Raw genomic sequence first — 21,722 nt, forward strand, 5'->3', positions numbered from 1 at the left:
GCCATGAATCTCCCAATTCTGATTCCTCCATATAGGCATCCAAGTAGCTAATCCATTAGCTACTGCCCATGAATCAGTAAATATATGACACTGTCCTCCCTTCTCCATTCTGATGGCCTGATGTACTGCCATCAGTTCAGCATATTGGCTACTTCCCCCTATCCCAGAACTTTCCAGAGTTCGCCTAGTACAGGGGTTATAGGCTACTGCTTTCCAATGTCTCTTCTGTCCTAAATATTTTGCTGTCCCGTCAGTAAACCAAGCATGTTTCTTCTGTTCTACACTTAGTCCATCATACACATTATTCCATTTCACTAAGGATGGCACCATCTGTTGCTTAGATTCAATGGGTTTTTCATTTCTCTCAGTGCCAATGTTCACCACCGATTCATGTAAAGCAGAAACTCCACTTTTGCCTGCTCTGGACCTATTCTGAATATACCACTTCCATTTGATTATGCTCGCCTCTTGTGCATGTCCAATTCTGTGAGAAGCTGGGGTACTCATTACCCAAGTCATAATTGGAATTCCAGGCCTTAATATCACTTCATGACCCAGGGTTAGTTGCTCAGTTTCTACTAAAGCCCAATATGCAGCTAACAGCTGCTTCTCAAAAGGTGTATACTGCACTCCAGATGAGGGCAGTTTCCTTGACCAAAAGCCTAAAGGTACACTTCGGCTCTGTTGTTTTTGCCACAGACTCCAATTTGCATAGTCATCTTGTACAGTCACTTGTAACTCCACTGGCCCATTTTGCATAGGCCATAAGTCCAGAACTAATTGTATAGCAGCCTTTGCTTCCTCAAAAGCTCTACTTTGTTCAAGGCCCCAGTCGAATTCATATTTCTTTCTGGTGACTTTATACAAGGGTTTTAAAATCTGTCCCAAATGTGGGATGTGGTGTCTCCAATAACCAAATAGCCCTATGAACTTTTGGGCCTCTTTCTTATTAGTAGGGGTGGGAAAATCCTGAATTTTTTGTCGAGCTTGTGGGAGAATTTCTCGCAGTCCTCTATTCCACTGTATCCCCAAGAATTTTACAGTTTGAGCTGGCCCCTGAACCTTTGTGGGGCTGATTTCCCATCCTTTGCTTTTCATATGGTCAGTTAATAATGCTAAACTCTCCTCCACTTCTTTTATATTCTTTCCCTGTATCATGATGTCATCTATGTAATGTGTAAGCTGTACACCAGGTAGCTTTAATTCATCCAAATGCTCAGCTACAATCCTGTGGCAAATAGTTGGGCTATGAATATATCCTTGTGGCAGGCGTGTAAATGTATACTGTCGGCCTTGCCAAGTAAAAGCAAACTGGTTCCATTGCTTGGGGTCTATTGGGATCGTAAAGAAGGCATTGGCCAAATCAATAACTGCATACCAAGTCCCTTCATGTTTTTGTATTCTCTCTATTAAAGTAACCGTGTCTGGAACAGCAGCATACAAGGGAGGAGTCACTTTGTTCAGCTGTCTATAATCTACTGTCATCTTCCATGTCCCATCTGACTTTCGGACTGGCCAGACAGGGTTGTTCTATTGAGTAGTTGTAGGGACTAACACTCCTGCCTCAACACATTCTCTTATAGTGTTGGCAATTTCATCTTGCCCACCTGGCACACGATATTGCCTCAAAGTAATTACTTCAGAAGGTTCGGGCAAAGTGATTGGATCCATCTTGATTTTCCCCACTAAGACTGCATTAATGCCTATTTTCCTCACAGCAAATTGGTATTTCCCTTCAGGTAAATTTAAGGTCATACCCTTCAAAATGTCTATTCCAATGATGTATTCAGGAACAGGCACAATAACCACACTATATTCTTTCTTGGGCAACTGTCCAATTTTCATCATCAATTTAACTTGTCTGGCTGATATTTCAGTCCCTCCTAGTCCTGTGATGGTAATAGGAGTTCCATGGCTGAATTTGTCTGGATTCCCATAGATAAGGGTGGCCTCGGCCCCAGTGTCTATTAATGCCCTAGTTACTGTACTTGACCCATTTTTCCAATATATGGTCAAGTTAATGTGAGGTCTGCAATCCAGATTATGTATTTCCTTAATTTGGGCTGGGGCCTGGCCTGTTTCCTAGTATTCCCTAGCATGTGATTCACTTGGGTATGAAGGTTCACCATCTGTAGCATTTGCAGGAGCAGTTCTTATTTCCCTATCTCTCCTGTTATCGAGTCCTTTATCTCGGTACATTCTGTACAATTCATTGGTTGGGATGCCATCTATCATTTCAAAACCTACCCCTGCTCTCAATAGAGCAGTGAACATTTCTTTTCTTGTCACTCCATTTTGGCACCAAGTTTGCTGGCTATTCACCCTTCTCTCTCGAGATCTATCCCTTCCCCAGTCTCCTAAATCATGTAACTGTAAAATCTTATTTATTACCTCTGTAAGATGGCTCCCTACTTCCCCAAGTAACAGATTCAAAATTAGTTGTTTATAAGCAGGGGGAGCTGTCCTAATTATTAAATTCCTATAAGGGATTCCTATGGGATCATTGTAATATTTGTCTGCAGTTCCTGTCATAATAGCAGTCTTCATTACCTCCTCCTTTAGTTTCATGATACAATCTTTAAGTGAATACCAGGGTCTGTGCTCAGTGGGCCACATAGAATCATTAGTATATCTCTTATTGCATCCCGCAGCAGCTAATGCCAACAGAGTAGTCCTGCTAGCATCATCTCCTCGCTGATGATGTTCCCTAAAAGCTTGCTGAACTAGAGGATCGTGGCTGATACCTATGAATCTCATACAGTCCCTCTTATCTACTAATATTCCACCTGCCCCTTGATCACTGAGCCTTACCATCCAAGATATTAATGGTTCTCCTACTCTTTGGCTGAATCTACTCAAAATATCTGTGACCTCTTGTGGTGAGAAATCTTCCTGAAATTCCCTCGTAACTAAATTGCCACCTCTGGTTTCTGTCCTCCTCCTCTCTACGGGACGAACGCTTGTCTGAGTATTTAACCATCTCCCATTCTCTGTGCGAGGGATGTCCTGAACCCTAGTAGCGTTTTCTGTCTCAGCCCCTAACATTGTCTCATTTTCCCCCCACTCGCTTCCCCTGCCACCATGGCAAGGACAAAGCAGGCAGTCAGGCTTAGTCTGGGCTGAGTTGGGATGCACTCTTGGCTTATTTGGCCTCCTGTTGCTCCTAGCCACATTAATAGAAAAGTTCTCATCTGAGTCAGTGGGTTCTTGAGCAGCAATTTTTCTCCTGCTATCTGAGATTCCCCTTCTTGCTGTGGGGTAGGAGTGCCCCCATCTCTTTCACTTAATCTCAATCTTTCATATACTAGCCGGTAGGCTGATAACACTATCCAGCTTTGCCTAGATAGTGATGCCCCTGACTGAATCCCAACCTCTTGTAAACACCTTTCCAAATCCTTAGGATCTCCTCTCTGTAGCCTTGGTTCCCAGTTTTCACAGGGTCCGGCTTTTTTAGCCAATTCCTTTGCTAAGGAGGAATAAAATGGATCCTCCCACCCTGGGATATTCATCTCTTCCTCTGAAGTTCTTCTGCTTCTGAACAGAGATCTTATATCTAGCGATCCCATCCACCTCGTCGCCAAATATATTAGGAAGGCAGAATTTATGATTTCAAAGAGAATCTCATATGTTCCTAAAAGGTCCGGAACCGCAGGATATAAGGAATTCTCTAGGCAGAAGGCAGGAGAACTAAAGCATGTATTTACACTCCACAATAACAAGCCCACAAACCAGCGTCCCCATTTTGATATTTTCATCAAAAGCTTCCAGGCCCAATAAGTCCGCCTTATAAGGGTAACCAGGAGGCCACAGAGAAGCGAGATGGTATAAGGCAAAATCATATACATGCTTCCCCTCTACGGTAAGAAGATTACCCACTAGCCTCTAGCCAGCTCTGCTACCGGCAGCTCAGCTTTGGCTGTAGGCGTCTCTGGCTCCAACCGGAAAAGGAAAGGAGGATCTTCAAGCTGTCCTCTCCCCTCTTATAGAGTTTTTGACATCATCAAGCGCCGCCTGAACGACCAGGGCCGGTTGGTTCTTGACTTGGCCCCTCCCCCAGCGTAGACCACGTTAACACACCTCCCCTCAGCCAGCGCCACGACTCATCACACAGGAAGCTCTGGTCCTGCCCCGGAAGAGCAAGCCCCAGCGTCCAGGGAAGCTCAACGAGGCGAGCTGAGTCATTCAAAGAAAACAAAGTCCATTCTGGCTACAGAAGACAAAAAGACAATGCAGCCAAGTAGAAGGGTTGCCATTTCCTTCTCCATTTCATTTTCCAGATAAGGAAACTGAGACAAACAGGGTTAAGTGATTTGTCCAGAGTCACACATCTAGTGTCTTAAGGCCAGATTTGAACTCAGGAAGAGAAGTCTTCCAGATTCAAGACCTGGCGCTCTATCCACTGTACAACTTAGCTGCCCGATTGATTATATACTGATAAAAATGAAATCACTCATTACTAATGTGGAAGTCACTTCCAAATCAGCTGTGTATAATCAGACAGCTAACTTAGAGAAAAGATCAGGACTCACACACAACCAGAAGGAATAATAACAATGAGAAAAATACATGGTATGGAATTAAAACAACTCCAACCCGACCTGTTTAAGCAAGTCATTTACATTAAAAAGTGTAAGATAGATGGGAGAATGGGAATTGTTATAGATTATGACCATTTCCTAAAGAAGCTCAACTCCCTGTAACTCAATTGTGATCACAAGGAGAACAAAAGCGGTCTCCTGCGCTAACCCAGACACTACCGAAGAAGTCTAGAGACCACTTCAGCCTATGAGTGCTGATCTCCTTTGCCAAGGAGAGAGCTACAGTAAGTAATTAAGGGCAAGACTGGCATTATACATGTGTGTGTCTGTGTGTGGATACACATACACATATACATATATGTATATATACACACATGTATATACACATATTTATATATAAAAATATAAATAGAAATTTGTTTGTAAAATTCTTCAGAGGATGATGGAAAATCATCAGCAGTGTCATCTCATCAAACAACAACAAGCTATGGAGGGAAAATCATATTAAAGAGTTTGGCAAGAGATGCAAATAAGCAGTTCTGGGTCAGTTAAGGGTAAGACAAAGTAGGACAGGAATGACCAAAAAATGGAAAAGATCTACAAAGACCTTTATAATAAATTCTTTTTGCCATCAAGGACTGTGGAGCCTCCATATTGAGATTCTAACATTGCAGTCCCAGAATGTGCTCTATGAGGAAGAAAAAATTTTGCTTCAAAAAACAAACATGAAAAGAGCAGCTATGTTAAACTAAGTAAATGGGGAGGCAGGAGGCAACACAATTGGGAGAAGGTTGAGGGATCATTTCTCAGGGTGTTTGAAAGAGGAAAAGACAGCAGATGTGTGGGAAAAAAAATCTTGGATCTTACTCTTAACAACAGTGACCAAGAAAATATCAGTAATTAAAAAACCATAATCTATTGTCCCATCAAATGAGATATTTGTGAAAAGTACTTAGCACCATACCTGGTATACAGTAGGTGCTATATAAATGCTTATTCCCTCCCTTTCCTACCTCTACACATTTTTTTTATGAGAGTAATCTACACACACCTTGAAGATATCTGTGATCAATGTAACAGAAAAGCTTTTGCAAACAAAAGTCTATACCCAGTCTATACCCTTTATATGCCTGAAAGGGACTGATAATACTAGATCACACTGTGCTTATTGTTGACAAAAGCTTTAGAATGGGTGGAATACATCACAGCTTTAAAAGCTGCTCTTCATCAAAGAACATACTGTTCATATGGCAAACGCATACAAAATAATTTTTTGAATGTTGCTGAATACATGGATGAAGGAATAAATGAATGTTGGTGAGCCGTATGGGGGCCCAGACCTATAAAAAACTAGTAAAGACACGATATTAAATATATGTTTATAAATATAATATATGCAATATAAATTATAATTGTATTTTATATAATTTATGTATTTTTATAATTATATAAAATATAGTATATTTATGTAATATATAAATAGTCTTGGACTTAGACCGTGAGCTCCTTGAGATCTTCTTAGCACAGTGCTGGCACACAGTAGGCACTTGGGGTCAAGAAGGCTCAAATTCAAATCCTACTTCAAACACTCACCACGTGACCCTGAGCAAACCCTGTGATGTCTCAGCCTCCATTTCTCTATCTTTAAAATAACAACAATAGCAAACATTTATACAGTATTTACTACATGCCAGACAATGTGCTAAGTACCTTACAAATGTTATATCATCTGATCCTCACAACAACCCTGGGAGGTAGTGCTGTCATTATCTCGGTTTAACAGATGAAGAAACTGAGGCAAAGAGTGGTGAAGCGAATTGCCCAAAGTCAGTTATTAATCATCTGAGGTCAGATTTGAACTCAGGTACCATCTAACTGCTTAAAACAGCACCTGCCTTGTGAAGGGGAATGAGTGAATCTTGCTCTCATCAAATTTGACCTGAGGAGGGAATACCATACACACTCAATTGGGTATCTTACCCCACAGGAAAGAAGGAGGAAGAAGATAAAAAAGGGGGGATGATAGAAGGGAGGGCAGATGGGGGTGGAGGTAATCAAAAACAAACACTTTCAAAAAGGGACAGGGTCAAGGGAGAAAATTGGATAAAGGGGGATAGGTTAGGAAGGAGCAAAATATGAGTATTGTGGAAGGGTTATACATAATGATACGCATGTGGCCTATGTTGAATTGCTTGACTTCTTAGGGAGGGTGGGTGGGAAAGGAAGAGGGGAGAGAATTTGGAACTCAAAGTTTTAAAAACAGATGTTCAAAAGTTAAAAAAAAAGTTTTTGCATGCAACTAGAAAATAAGATACACAGGCAATGGGGCATAGAAATTTATCTTGCCCTACAAGAAAGGAAGGGAAAAGGGGATGGGAGGGGACTGGGATGACAGAAGGGAGGGCTGACTGTGGAACGGGACAACCAGAATATACGCCATCTTGGAGTGGGGGGAGGGTAGAAATAGGGAGAAAATTTGTAATTCAAACTCTTGTGAAAATCAATGCTGAAAACTAAATATATTAAATAAATTAAATAAAATTTAAAAAAGAAAACTAAAGAATTAAAAAAAACCAACACCTGCCTCACAGAATTGCGAAGATTGATCATAGGAGAGAACCTACATAAAGCAATTTGTAAAGCTGAAACTGCAGTCTAAATGTCAGTTCTCATTCACTAATACTTTATCAAAGCCTAACAAAGAAATACTCAACGAGATGGACTCCATCCCCTTATCAGTTGGGCTCCAAAGTCTCTCTAACCATCCCCACTGCTAATAAAGGCTACCCTGGGAGGAAGAAAGACCCTCTGCTCGTCCAGAAATGCATTCCTAACAGAGGGAAAAGCTGAAATAAATATTTCACAGTTTGAATGTTGACGACATTTACAAATATGGTAAGAAATGTAATTATTTGTGAAAAGACCACTAGCTGGCACTGGTGGGCCGTAGGGCAGAAATTAAACATGATGAAATCATGCTGGATGTTTAGACAATATAAGTGGATTTTAAATGTCATTGGTAAAGAGTAAACGTTAGAGGTGAAAAGAGATTGAGGCTAGAAATAGCTCCAGGCTGGGCATGAGGATGCCTAGGTTTTAGTTCCTGCTCACATTCCTCATCTGTAAAAGGAAGCACTGGATTCAATGATCTCTTCCTGCTCTTAACATTTCTTACTTCTACAAGACAGAATCATCAAGGTGAATTTTCATTTTTTTTAAGAGACATTATAATGTACAAATCACCACTTGTCATTCTTGTATGAAGATGTAGTACTTTCAATTTCAGCAGAATCAAGTTGGGAAAACTTCTGTTTGGTGTTCTGAAACAGACCTGGAAGGGGATGGAGAGATGAACGAAATGACATTTCCCCTAATGCCTGGGCCCGAAGCACAGCGATCCCCATGAAATGTGCCCTTGGCATCAAGGGTGAAAGGCATGGAAGGAGATGGAGGAAGTAAAGGCCCCATGTGGCTTTGACGACCATGAGGGATGATTAATAGCAATAAGAACAGCAGTATTTGTGGTTGGAGTCAACACAAAACAAGGGCTACTTCAGAAAGAGGATTCTCTATGAAGGACCTGGGCATCCATCAGAGATGGTTTGTTGACACTAAATAATGGCTTATAAGGGGGAAAATATGGATTAAGACTAAGATATATGCTGGTACTCCCCTAGCTATTGGGGAAGCCTGGTAATACTACTCCAGGCTAAGGGTGATTTTTTTTTCTTTCCTGAGACTCCAGTTGTCTGGGGAACTGAAGCCACGTACAGAACCTTGCTTGGGGACTATAGAGAACCCCATTCATGAACACAAAGATGGCCTGCAAGAAGACTGGGCCAACAGGTGATTACAAGACAGCCAGGGCTATCTGACCAGTAGCCAGACTAACTCAGGATGTTTCAGAGTTAATGGGCGAGGAAGTTATGTGTGGAACCAGCCAATGCCCAATGGTAGAGTATACAGCATGTAACGCTATTAAGTGGTAGTATGCACTATATGCTTGTATATGACCCCTTTGATATTTCATCTTTCCATCTTAGAATGTAAGCTCCTTTAAGGAAGGATTGTCTTGTTTTCTTGTCATTAGGCACAGTGCCTAACATATAACAGGCACTTAATAAATGCAATCTCTCTCCTCTCTTTCCCTCCCTCCCCTTATACTCTCTCCTTCCTTCCCTCCCTGCCCCACCCCCCGGACCCACAACTTTATTATGGATGTGCTATCCACTTACATGACACCTATATATCTGGGACAATTTTTCTATAATGATCCTATATGTAACTTAAGATATTAAATGACACATACCCCTAGCCTGAACATGTACATGGTTGGTTGTTGTCCTTCGTTCTTGAAGAGGACCAAAATGACATCACTATGCTTGTGTGATATAATTTATAAGGATTGCAATTTTTTTAAACTGGGGAACAGTGTGGGGAGCTTTCTGCTACAATGGAAAAAAAAACCAACAAACCAGGCTCTAGAGCAGTTGAGGCTTTTTAATAAGGGATCTGTGAACCTAAAAATATTTTGATAATGGTATTTCAATAGAATTGGTTTCCTTTGTAATCTTATTTAATTTATGCATTTAGAAACATGATTTTCAGAAGGGGTCCGTAGGCTGCGAGGACACAAAAAAAGTTAACAACTTCTGACCTAGAGTCATGGGATCCAAGTTCGAATTCCACCTCTGATCACTGCTCGTGTACTTTAGGCAAGTCACAATCTCTGTAGGCCCCAATTTCCTCATCTGTCATGTGATGTGGCCTGTCATGTGATGTGGCCATTACAGCCTTCTGAGAAGAAACAGTGGCAGCAGTTTGTTTTTAACTTATTTGGGTTTGAGATGAAGCAACGAAACATCCTGACGCTTGAAAAGTTGGCCAATTATAACTGCATACTCTTGAGTTAACTGGAATGGCAGTAGTTAGACAAGACTCAGCTCTTCATTCAAGTCAGACCAAGCCCAGACCCAGCTAAGAAAACAGGAAAGCCACTGAGGCTTTGCCTGCATCTTGCTCCCCTTGTGGAGATATGAGTACTAAAGGAGCTTATTTCCAAAAGTACTGAAAGGAAGGGGAAAGGAGGCAGGAAGTGGGGAAAGATTGAGGTTCTACCCACTTGGGAACATGCGCTGATAATATTTTTCTCTTACTTTATTATTGGTTTTCAATCCACACTACCATTCCTAGAAGAGCATGTCAGAATCAAACAAGATCACATAGAAAGCACTAAGAGCAGCTAGGTGGTGAAGTGGATAGAGTACCAAGCCTGGAGTTAAGAAGACTCATCTTCTTGAGTTTAAATCCGGCCTCAGACACTTACTAGCTGTGTGACCCTGGGCAAGTCACTTAACCTTGTTTGCCTCAGCTTCCTCATCTGTAAAATGAGCTGGAGAGGGAAATGGCAAGCCACTCCATTATCTTTATCAAGATAACCCCAGTTGGGGTCATTAAGTCTGACGTTAATGAAACAACATAAAGCACTCTATAAACCTTAAAGTACCATATAAATTCTATTGTCAACCAATTGCCCTATGGCTCCCCTTATCATCACTGACTTCTCAGACCAAAGCATCCCTCCTTGGCTGCCACTCTCCTGTATATTATCTTCAACTGTTAGAATGCGAACTCCTTGAGGGTGATGACAGTCTTGCTTTTTCTATTTGTAACTTCAGTGCTGAGCTTGACACTTAAAAATACTTTCTCATTCGTTTTACTTTTTCAATGCTATTTTTGGGGGGTGGCTGGGTCTGCCAGTAAGATGAGAAACCGAATGTTTTAAATTTGAATTGACTTCAACAATTTTCAGTTTCAAACTAAATGGAGACCAAATGAACCAGGACAATTATCATTAAAAATTCTAATAATATGAACCCAAATCCAAGGAGGTTTATAATAGGTGGGACCCATGGACTACAGATACTTTGATGCTACGCTTAAATTCACCTTATTGATGCAATTTTGTATAATTCATCTCAAAGTTTTGTGATACATGAAGATGCATTGGGACACCAGGGACTATCAGGCACGCTGAATTCCTGTGAGCTCACTAAAACCAAGTACCATTAGATTAAACCTCACACAGTATGGGGTGGGGGGGGGGGCCAGAACATTTGTGGAATGAATGAAATAGAACTTTAAAATATTCTGCTTACCTGGACCCTTCGATAAAGACTTGTAATCTGATTGGTACCGATGTTCTGTCCACTGTTGCAGACTATAACCCAATTGTCTTCTCATCTTTTACAATTCTCATCTATGCTCTCCCATAAATCCTCCAAAGAACCTATCAGATGTGTTCGAGGTCTAATCTCTTTGATTTGGTTGCCAGCTGCTCCAGTGAAAATGTCCTTCCTGGCTATCTTTCCTGAGACTCTTCCCCTTTCCTCTTCTGCCCTCCCTCTTCAGTATGCCTTTGGCATCTCCCCTCCCTTTCTCCACTCTTTTTCCCCCCACAATGTTTGCATTGGAAGAAATGTGCCTCTCTCTGGAAGGTACTGCATCTCTGGACCCCTTCTCCAAGGCCATTTATGCTCTTTCGCTCCTCCATCACTCCCGATCCCTGCCTATATTGACGCTGGAAGGGATGGGTCTACTCCATGCTTTGTAGACCCTCCCTCTGCAGCTGTCACTCAGAGGCCTCTCCTTTCACATTCATACTATCTAGCTCAACCATTTTGGTCAGATGAATGAATGAACCAAGTGGCATACATTATGGGCTTCTATGTGATAGACACAAGCATGGGGGATATAAATCCAAGCAGCAAGACACCCTGTGCCTTCAAGCAGTTAACAACAGAGAAGTCACAGAGACACTGTGTGGAGCCCTCAGGTTCTAGCTAGAAGTAGAAAGAGGTGGAGAAAGTATATGTTCTCTCAGAGGCCAAGAGTGGAGTGGGGAGACATTTGGCATATGAATCTTCACAGACTGGATTTGGGTTGGGTTAGGTAGGGAGAGCTCCCACCAGTGAGAAGCCCAGGAGCTGAAGCCTCATTTCTGTCATCCTTGGTGAGATTCTCCCACCTTTCAAGGATTCAGAACTTGGTTCGTCTTCTCTCCTCCTTCTCCCCAAAGACCTCCAAATTCACAGGACTATCCTGGGGTTGAGCTTGGAGATAAGTTAAATGACCTACTACTCTGCTGAGATCCAGCTCCCCCAAGTACCCATAACAATAATAGCAGCTACTATTTATAGAATGCTTTAAAGTGTGCAAAGTACTTCAGAAAAATTATCTCATTTTATCCTCAAGAACCCTGGGAAGAGGGGTTATTATACCCCTTTACAGATGAGGAAACTGAGGCAGAGAGGTAAAGTAATTTGCCTAGGATCACCCACCTTAGCTAGAGGCAGGATTTGAAGTGTAGTCTAACTACAGGTCTGGTACTCTATCCACCATGCTACCCAGCTGCCTGTGGGAAACAAATACCCCAATAAAGCTGTTTACTGAGAGGGAATAAAATTGTAAAAACCTTGCTCGTTCTGTCTTCCCGAAAGCTATCAAGCATGGTAGCATCAACTGCACATCAAACACCCAACTAAAAGCCTAGAGAGCAGCTGGCAATGCCACTTTATTTATGATCCTAGGACTAGCATTTATGACTGGGCCAGGATGTCATAGATGGCTTCACAGGGCAGCCAGGAGAGAAGCACAGAAATAATGCTTTTTGCAACAGACTGGATGCCTGGGCAAGATGCCACAAGCAACTAAGGGCACTATAATGAATCATGACTTGAGATGAGAGAGACAATGGCATTCATGAGTGGTACTGACAAATGGTAGGGAATTGCCCCAGATTATGCCTCCATCTGGCACAGAGGGATTTAAATATATGGAATGGTTCCATTTTAATAAGGATCAATCAGCCTTTACCATAGAAGGGGTGTGGCAGAGAGCAAGGCAAGTCAGTCTGGATGATGACAAGGACCAAATAATCTGTCTTTTAGGGACACATCTAGATAAAACAGAAGCATTATTTTCAAATATGAAGGACATAATTTACATGGTGGTTTTGTGTATGTGTGTGAAGTAAAATTTCTTTGATGATTCAGTTACTGGGGGCCATCTGAATTAGTGGAATGTTTAAACTATAAAGGCTAAAAGAAACGCCATTTAAACATTTATAATTATAACTTAACTAGCCAAGTACTACTGGTTAATGCTTCCTCGGTTTGGGAATCAGTGTTTACAAAGTGCTTTGATGTAGGCATTTATTTTCCATGCAATCTTGCTCCAACAGTAATCGGTTCAGTTAAGCCTTTCTTCAAATGTAACTGGGTACAAAGTAAAACCAGTCCTGGTTCAATTAATATGAATTCTGAATAAAAATGATATGTTTTGACATGCAAATGACAATTCAGTAGAAAGACTTCAAAGACCCAAGGAAATGTGTCTATAAGAACTTCTAACTCTAAAACCCTGTGCGTGGTCCAAAGTTTAGGAGGCTAAGAGGGATACTGGGAGTGGTGTGATGGAAAAGCAAACCAAAATACCCTCACTCTCCTTCCCCTCTCCCTCTGCAGAAGTGGAAGAAAATGTTGAAATATCACTACTAGGTCTGTATCCCAAAGAGATCACAAAAGTGGGAAAAGGACCCACATGTACAAAAATATTTATAGCAGTTCTTTTTGTGGCCAAGAACTGGAAATTGAGGGATGCCCGTCATTGGGGAATGGCTGAACAAGTTGTGGTATATGAATGTGGAATTCTATCGTGCTATGAGAAATGAGGAGCAGGCTGATTTCAGAAAAACCTGGAAAGACTTACATGAACTGATGCTGAGTGAAGTGAGCAGGGCTAGGAGAATATTGTACACAGTAACAGCAACATTGTGCAATGATTAGCTATAATACTTAGTTCTCTTCAGCAATACAATGATCTAAGACAATGCCAAAAGACTTGTGATGGAAAATGCTAACCATATACAGAGAAAGAACTATGCAGCCAATGCAGATCAAAGCATACTATTTTCACTTTTTTTTCTTTCTAGTGGTTTTCCCCTTTTGTTCTGATTCTTCTTTCACAAGATGACTACTGTGGAAATATGTTTAACATGACTGTATGTGTATAATCTGTAACAGGCTGCTTGCTTTCTTGGGGAAGGGGGGAGGGAGAAAAATTTGGAACTTAAAATTTTGAGTTGAAGTTGAAAACTATCTTTACATGTAATTAGAAAAAGAAAATACTGACAACTTCTAATTCACTCCACTCCTAAGTTGGCTCCCTCCTCCCATAGCATTCTCCAACACCGATTTATTATAATTTATTATCACCATTATACACAGTATCTACCAAGTCCCTATTTATACACAGACTAGAGAGGCCTCCAGTAGAAAGGACATTGAATTAAAGAAAACTAGAGTTCAAATACTAGTTCTTCCACTTACCAGATATACAACTTTGAACAAGATACTTCAAAGCTAAGGGTCAGCTTCCAAATCTGTGAAAAGGGGGCGGGGGGGGGGGGAGGCACAGGGTGTTAATGTTTTTGCTAAGTTACTTAATTAGAATGTTATCAAACACCTCACCAATAGGGATGTTTCCTTCTTGTCCTTCTATTTCCAGAGCCTAGCAGAGTACCTAGAGAACAGGAGGTACACCTAAGATATACATGCTAATGATGGAAAATGCTATCCACACCTGGACAGAGAACTATAGGGTCTGAATGCAGATCGAAGCAAACTATTTCCTCTCTTTCTCTTTCTTGTGGTTTTTCCCTTTTGTTCTGATTCTTCTTTTACCACATGACTAATGTGGACATGTTTAATATGGTTGTATATGTATAACCTACATCAGATAACATACCCTTTTTGGGGAGGGGAGAAAATTTAGAACCTCAAATCTTATAAAAGTGAATGATAAAAACTAAAAATAAATAAGTATATTTAAAAAAAGAGATATACTTGCTGATGTGGCTATTTTGGCAATATGTTTTGCATGACTTCACACACATAAAGAGTATCATATTGCTTTGCCTTCTCAATGGGGGACTGGAAGGAGGGAGAATAAAACAATGAATGTAAAAAGTATTACGTCAAAAATAAAAGCTAGAACCTAAATATATATATGTGTGTGTGTGTGTGTATGTGTGTGTGTGTGTAATATATACAATACACATATGTAAAAAACACACACACACACTCTTTCTTATTGACAAAAAGCCTGAAAGCAACTTCTAGGGCTCTATCCCAAAGAGATCATACAAGTGGGAAAAGGACCCGTATGTACAAAAAATATTTATAGTAGTTCTTTTTGTGGTGGCAAAGAACTGGAAATCAAGGAGATACCCATCAATTGGGGAATGGATAAACAAGTTGTGGTATATGAATGTAATGGAATACTATTGTGCTATAAGAAATGAGGAGCAGACAGACTTCATAATAATTTGGAAAGACTTACATGATCTGATGCTGAGTGAAGGGAGCAGAACCAGGAGAACGTTATACAAGATTACAGATACACAGTATCTGTGATGACTAACTTTGATAGACTTGGCTCTTCTTAGCAATGCAAAGTTCTAAGACGGCTCCAAGAGACTCATGATGGAAAAAGCTATGCATATCCAGAGAAAGAACTGCAGAGTCTGAATGTGGATTGAGGGAAACTATTTGCTCTCTTTTTTTTCTTTTTTGGTTTTGTTTCTTCTTTCTCATGGCTCATTCCATTGGTTATAATTCTTCTTTACAACTTGACTATTGTGCAAACAAGTTTAATGTGAAGGTATATGTAGAACTATATAGGATTACATGCCATCTTGGAGGGGAGGGGGAAAAAATTTGGAACTCAAAAACAACTGAGTGTTATAAACTAAAAATAAAAATATATTAAAAAAAAAGCCTGAAACTAAATATGTGAAAGTATGTAAATCAAAACTATTCTCCCTCCAGAAATCTTGGATAGCATTTCTCTTCCAGAATAGAACCATCCTCCCTCCCACCCCTGACTATCACCTGCTGGCCTTCTGATACACACCCTTGTTTAAATATTGATGAACATTCAGTGGCAAACAATGAACTAGTCTAGAAAAACTTCACCAAGTTTTTGTTAAAAATGTAAGGGACCGGGGGGGGGGGGGGGGGAAGGGTGGGAAAGAATCAGACAAGTGAGGTTTTTCAGTGAGCCTTTTTAATCACACAGTGACAGCGCAAACATTCTGTACATTCCAAATTCCAAATTTTACAATTATTACAAAATGATTAATGTGATTTTTGAAAGAATACTGCTGTGACTGTGATTTAAAGTACATGTCAGAAATGTCACCTTGAAAAGCTTTCCTCTCCTCCCCAAGTCTTCTGCAGCTCTATTAATGTCCTAACACAGTATGATCCAGGGTTAGAGCTTGCCCAAACTGAAAAAGATCTTCTCGATACATGGCCCTTGGTACCATCTTCTGTTGTATTGAAGGAACCATCAACGTGCCGGTGGGTCAGGGACAGTATCTCTAATTTCTACAATGAGGCACTTCTGTTTGTATTTTACAACGTTTCCAAAACACACGTACGCTCGATCAGTAGCCCTTTGTGCGTAGGCCTCCAAATATAATCTCTGTGTTCCTAGGGGGTCAAGTACACCCAAACCAAGATATTTCAGATGTCAGTTCCTGAGATCTTCCATAGCCAAATCCCATTAACATTCTTTGAATCCAAATTTTTCTGATCCTCTCAATATGAGGCTGTGTTGAAATTATACATTCACCAATTTGTTTCGGCATCACAGTTCAGACACAAGGACAGTTAAAAGAGTTAACTTAGTTGTTACTTATTTAAAAATGGAAAATGGAAAAAGCATCCTAGCAAGAGAACAGCAGAATGCTCTGGAATGCAAAGGCTGAGTGAGGCCTCTCAGTCACTGCTCCCACACTGGCCTAGGATTCAGATATTAAATTTACTTGGCAATGTCCACTGCAATAAAGGCAGCTGTCTCTCTTTCGGTAACCCTTTTTATAAAAAGGATAACATGCCCATGAGCTAATGTTTCCAAAGTAAAATCCAGCTGAGGGCTGTCCAATGCACCTATAATTTTTCAGTGAGTCTGTTAAACAGCTTGGCTGGTCTGGGGGGCCACACTTTGTGCCCACAGCTTGTCATCTTTTGGGATGTTTCTCTTTATCTCTTCAGCCCTGGATCTCAAGGCATCACATCACAAAGACGCTATTGTCATCGAGTGAACACGGAGGCAGGCTCTTTCCACCTCCTACACCCCGATCCGTTCAGTACCAACTTCCTTATGGATCCTCCTTCTAGGAAAAATCTTCCGTTTGAGTGCAATTAGCTAAATAATGGAAGGAAGGCAGAACATAGCTCTTAATTGTCCATAACAGGGATTAAAATACACCAAGCAAGGCAGCATCGGCTGCACGTCAAACTTAGCAAGCCAACCCCCTATGTATAATCCTGCCAACCCTGAGAAAATATTCATCAGCGTGTAGAATTTCCAGAACCCATCCCACATCTGCATTGCAGTAATAAATTTAAAGAAGTGTGGCATGGGAGCTCTGGACTGGTATTCTAAATTAATACTGGTGAATTTATCGATGAAGCAAAATTTCTTCAAGGACCATTCTTCAAGGATATTAGGAGGCACACTCTTTTTAAGAAGATGGCTGACTGTTAGATCAAAGGAAAAGATGACAACCATATTTACACAATAAATGCACTGCATTTCTATGTCTAAAAATGCATCTGCTTAAAAGCTCTGGAACATTTTTATTATCTAGAGTGAAGGAATAATAATCCATTTACGCTGTTCATACAGACACATGCACACACCTAAAGATTCTACATATAGGCAGCATTACATACACATAAGTCTTACAAAACGTAATGGCATCAGATGACATGAAAACTAGCTAGAGAAATGGAGCTATAGAAACAGTGAAGAAAAATGACCAAGTATCTCTCAGGATTGTGTGGACTGCGCATCAGAATCAGGAAGGTTCTAACAGCCTCCCATTTGAGAATGTTTATAGAGTTATAGCTTGAGTCACCAAAAGACATCTGTTAGGTCTTCAGGTCAAAAATATTACAGGCAATAAGTTCTGAGGCTAATTATGTAGAAAGGGTACACACTGTTTGATAATATTTGAATATTGTAGATCTCAAATGTTGTTAAAGTTTTAAGATATTATAGATTATAAATTTATATCATTTTCTTAAAATTATCAGACTTCAATGTACCAATAAATAGGGCCTGGTGTTTAGCTAGAGCTCACAAAACTCACCTGCTCAGCAAAAAATGAGAATACGGTAAACATGATCAATGTTACAAGTACACAATGGGTCCAAAATTTTAATTTATCTCTATATGCTCTCCTGCAAAGAGAAAGAAGAAAACAAATATGTATTTTACATATACTTAGCCCTACCAACATTGAGGTGGCAGTCAAATGTTTATCATCCTTTACATAAAATAAATAAATGTGGGAAGGATATGTGGCTTCACTAGTGTGGGGGCCTTCCAGTGTGGAAAAAGCCCCCCACCAATGCAGACAACACTGTCACTGACTTCTTTGAACAGTCCTGTCAGTAAGCAGCCTCAGATCTTGGCGCAGAAGGCAAGTAACTCGTCCAGAGGCACGGAGTATCAGAGGCGTGATGTGATCTTAAGATTTTCTTGACGCTAAGGCCAGCTAGCACAGTATTCATGATACAATCCTAGCGCATTCAATCCATAACGACTTCAAAATGAAAGCATTATTTGCACAATCTCCTTTTGAAGGTATTGTGTCCAAACCTAAAGACAATCTCACAAAGCAAACATTAAGCTTTTTTTTTCAATGTCATATACTATTATTTCCCTTTCTGAAGGGAAAAACTTTAAGTATTTGAAGCTCTCAAGTCTGACCTCAATAAGGTTTTCTACGAAACTTGTCTTTTTCATTTTTACCAATGTATCAACGAGCCACATCTCCCATCAGGCTTTAATCGTGTTTTTCCTGAATAGCAGTCACATACCAAAATGAAAAGGCATATCAACAGTAAGCAGCATTTTGCTGGAGAGGAAGGCTGGAAAGTATCTCCATCTCTGGATGGAGAAGAAGCAAAAATGCTCCTAAGTCAATTCTTTAAATTTCAGGAGGTAAGGAAGGCGGAGTGGGGAGTAGGATGGGGGAGTACCATCACCCACAAACAACTTCTTTTCCTATTAAGAAGGAAAATATTCAGATGTCAACAACACTGCTGCTGGCCTTTTAGAATGTCACTGACAAGACAAATGAAAAAGCCAGCATGGGGGAGGGGTGGGGACCAACATGCCAATCCCCTTAATCTGCACTTTCCCCGCCTTGGTGCCAAGCTGCTCTAAGCGAAGTCTGTGTTTTGCTGGCTTCCTCCTTTCCTGGCCCAAGGTCACTGCCCCGGCCTTCTCAGAACTCACTGACTGATGCTCTCGGCTTCCCCTGCTATCTCTGTGCAAATGACTCTGTCCACAGCACAAAATCAAACTTTATCATTTTCCCTCCCAAATCTGCTTCCCATTTGCCTTCCTCATTTCTCATCTTATTATGAACTTCCCTCGCACACAGACACATGCACATACAGACACACACACACACAAACACACAGAATGAGCATTTCCACATACAAAGGAGAACACGGAGGAGACCGCACACGAAACTGTGACTCTCAATTTCATACTGCATGTATTTGAAAAGTCCATAAAAATTCCAATCCATTCTTTTCGAAACTGCTCTGCATGTCTGGGCTTCCTTCCCATACTAAACCTCCCTGATTCCTGTCGCTCAGATTGAAATCTCTGTTATTCTTTACCTTTCCTTTTCCCCCTGAGTTCCAAATGTGGTCAGTCAAAAAGGCCCATCATTTCTCTTCTCCCTCCTTCATCCCCGCCTTTCTATGTCCAATGCCAAGCCTTAATCATTTCCCATTTGGACTAGTTCACTAACTTTCTGTCTCTTGCCTCTTCCCTTTAATCCATCTTGCTGAGTCACTAACTAGATTAACCTTCCTAAAATGACACTTTTGGGATGTTATTCCACTGCCCATGCACCAATGTGAACGGTTCCCCAAAGTACAGGAAGTGCTAACACCTACAGAACACTTAAAGGTTTATAAAGTGCTTTCTTTACATATAATATTTCATTTGTAAATGTGATAAAGTCTCCATTTTTTAGGCTAGCATTCCAAGTCCTCCATAATTGGGCCCCAATTTACTTCTTTAAACCTCATCTTCCACTGCTACTCAAGGGCTCAAATCTGGCCATCCATCCAACCATCCATCTTATCTATCTCTCATGCACACCAACTCTTGTCTCTCTCTCACTATCATTGAAGAACTTTTCTCCTTTCCATCTCAACATCCTTACTGATATGGCTCCCTACCCTCCTTTCAGTTCAAGCATCTCTCAAATGCTAGAAGGGAACTTGGAGATCCCTTGATCCACCCCCCACTCTGCAGATGTGGAGACTAAGTCCAAGGGCAGGGTCAGCTGGGTGCAGAACCTAATCCAGAGCTCCTGCCATTAGCCTGTTGAAGCACTAATGCTATGCTACCTTGCTCCTGTCCTTTTATGACTAACTCTTACCCCTACAACAACGTACCACCTTTGATGGCACGATCTCTACTTCTCTAGATCCTGCATGGCACCTGGAATGCTGGGAAAGTCATAGGTACTCTACAAATATGCATTCCAAGGTTCAACTGAGGACCATCTTTTTTGTTTTGTTTTTTATTTCTTTAAGGAATGCTTTGTAACTGAATTTATCTAAGTACTGAGTATGTTTTAGTAGAATGATTCCTCTCTAATAGTTTCTAAGTAAACCATCCTGTCATCAGAAAAAGGGATAGTTTTATTTCTTCTTTGCCTATCTTTACATCTTGCAATTCTTTCTTTTATCTTAGTTCTATTGCTAGCATTTCTATAATTGTATCAAATAGTATCAGAGAGTGGGCATCACTGCTTTACATTCTTAGATAATTGGGAAATTTCTGGTGCATCGTCATTTCTGTATCTTAATCCCAGATCCAGAAAGTTAAATACCCTTCTCCTTGATTTTCATCTTCTTAATCTTTTGTACATTTGGCATCTATACCTGCTTTTCTTTTCTGAAGCTCCTAGCTGTTTATATTAAGATGTCTTTATGGGGCAGCTAGGTGGCACAGTGAGTAGAGCACTGGCCCTAGAGTCAGGAGGACGTGAGTTCAAATCCAGCCTCAGACACTTCATACATGCTCTAAGCATACTTTTAACCCTAATTGCCCTGCCTTCCCCTCTCAAAAAAAAAAACCCAAAAAACAAACAATAAAGGTGTCTTTATTTCGTAGGGGGTGTGTGTGTGTGTGTGTGTGTGTGTGTAGGTGTGTGTGTGTGTGTGTATTTTAGCATAAATGAATATTCTAAGAAGGAAAAGCAACGATATACACTCTTTGGTCATTGCTGACTAATTGTACAATCACTACATGACATAAGAACTTACCATTCTTGGAGCTCATGCATATGAAGGAAACGGTTCCGATATTCTCGTGGCAACTCAAACTGGGATGGCTGGGGAAACATGGACTCATAAAAATCTCTGAGCACTGCTTTTACTGTCTGTGCATCTTTATGATTGTGATCAATGTTGTCATTCAGGCAAACAAACTTTCTGAAAGAACAAGCACCTGCTGTCATTTATATGTCATACTTTCAAAATGTGAAGAAAAACCTCAATCTATCACATTCTGAAATGTAAACTAATGAGAATCAGTGCAAAGGAATGGAACTAGCCATTTACAAATCTCTTCCTAAGAAATAATCTGTATAAAGGATGTCTTGTGTCTTATTGAATAGACAATAGTATTTCTTAAAACACAGCAGGAGATCAAAGCTTAAAGTTTCTTAAAAATTTTTAAGAGAGAGATGCTACATATAAGTAACGTCACCAGTAAGGGTACCACGATGTTCCCATCCTGTCTAGAGTTTAATAGATAGTCTTTCAGAAAAGTTGTATCCAACCAAGTGATAAACCTTCCCAAATCTAATGAAGACAGTTTTCAGATGACAGACGCAGTTTATCAACCAATATATACCTTAATTTTTTACAATTTGGAAGGGGCCGTATGGAAAGAATAGCATTTATTTTATGTAAGTTAGGATGGTTTCCCTTTAAGGATGCCAACCTTAGGATTCAGTAGGTCTAGGGGAAAAGCAATATAAAAAGCCCACCTAAGGGAGCGATGGTGGTACTC

At 40.5% G+C, this 21,722-nt stretch overlaps 1 protein-coding gene across 2 annotated transcripts in view; it reads right to left on the reverse strand.

Annotated features, from left to right (window-relative positions):
• Positions 1–15,643: 15,643 nt before the first annotated feature.
• The window catches only part of GNPTAB (N-acetylglucosamine-1-phosphate transferase subunits alpha and beta), an 86,677-nt gene continuing 80,598 nt past the window's right edge, over positions 15,644–21,722 (reverse strand). For both annotated transcript variants that reach the window (XM_036759675.1, XM_036759676.1), the window contains 3 exons: positions 20,972–21,139; positions 17,761–17,851; positions 15,644–16,811 (listed from right to left, as the gene is read on the reverse strand). In XM_036759675.1, coding sequence (XP_036615570.1) covers positions 16,734–16,811; positions 17,761–17,851; positions 20,972–21,139 — 337 coding nt within the window. In that variant the 3' untranslated portion in view covers positions 15,644–16,733. The remainder of the gene's footprint in view (positions 16,812–17,760; positions 17,852–20,971; positions 21,140–21,722) is intronic.

The sequence above is a fragment of the Trichosurus vulpecula genome, chromosome 5 (assembly GCF_011100635.1).
Source record: "Trichosurus vulpecula isolate mTriVul1 chromosome 5, mTriVul1.pri, whole genome shotgun sequence".
NCBI lineage: Eukaryota > Metazoa > Chordata > Mammalia > Diprotodontia > Phalangeridae > Trichosurus > Trichosurus vulpecula.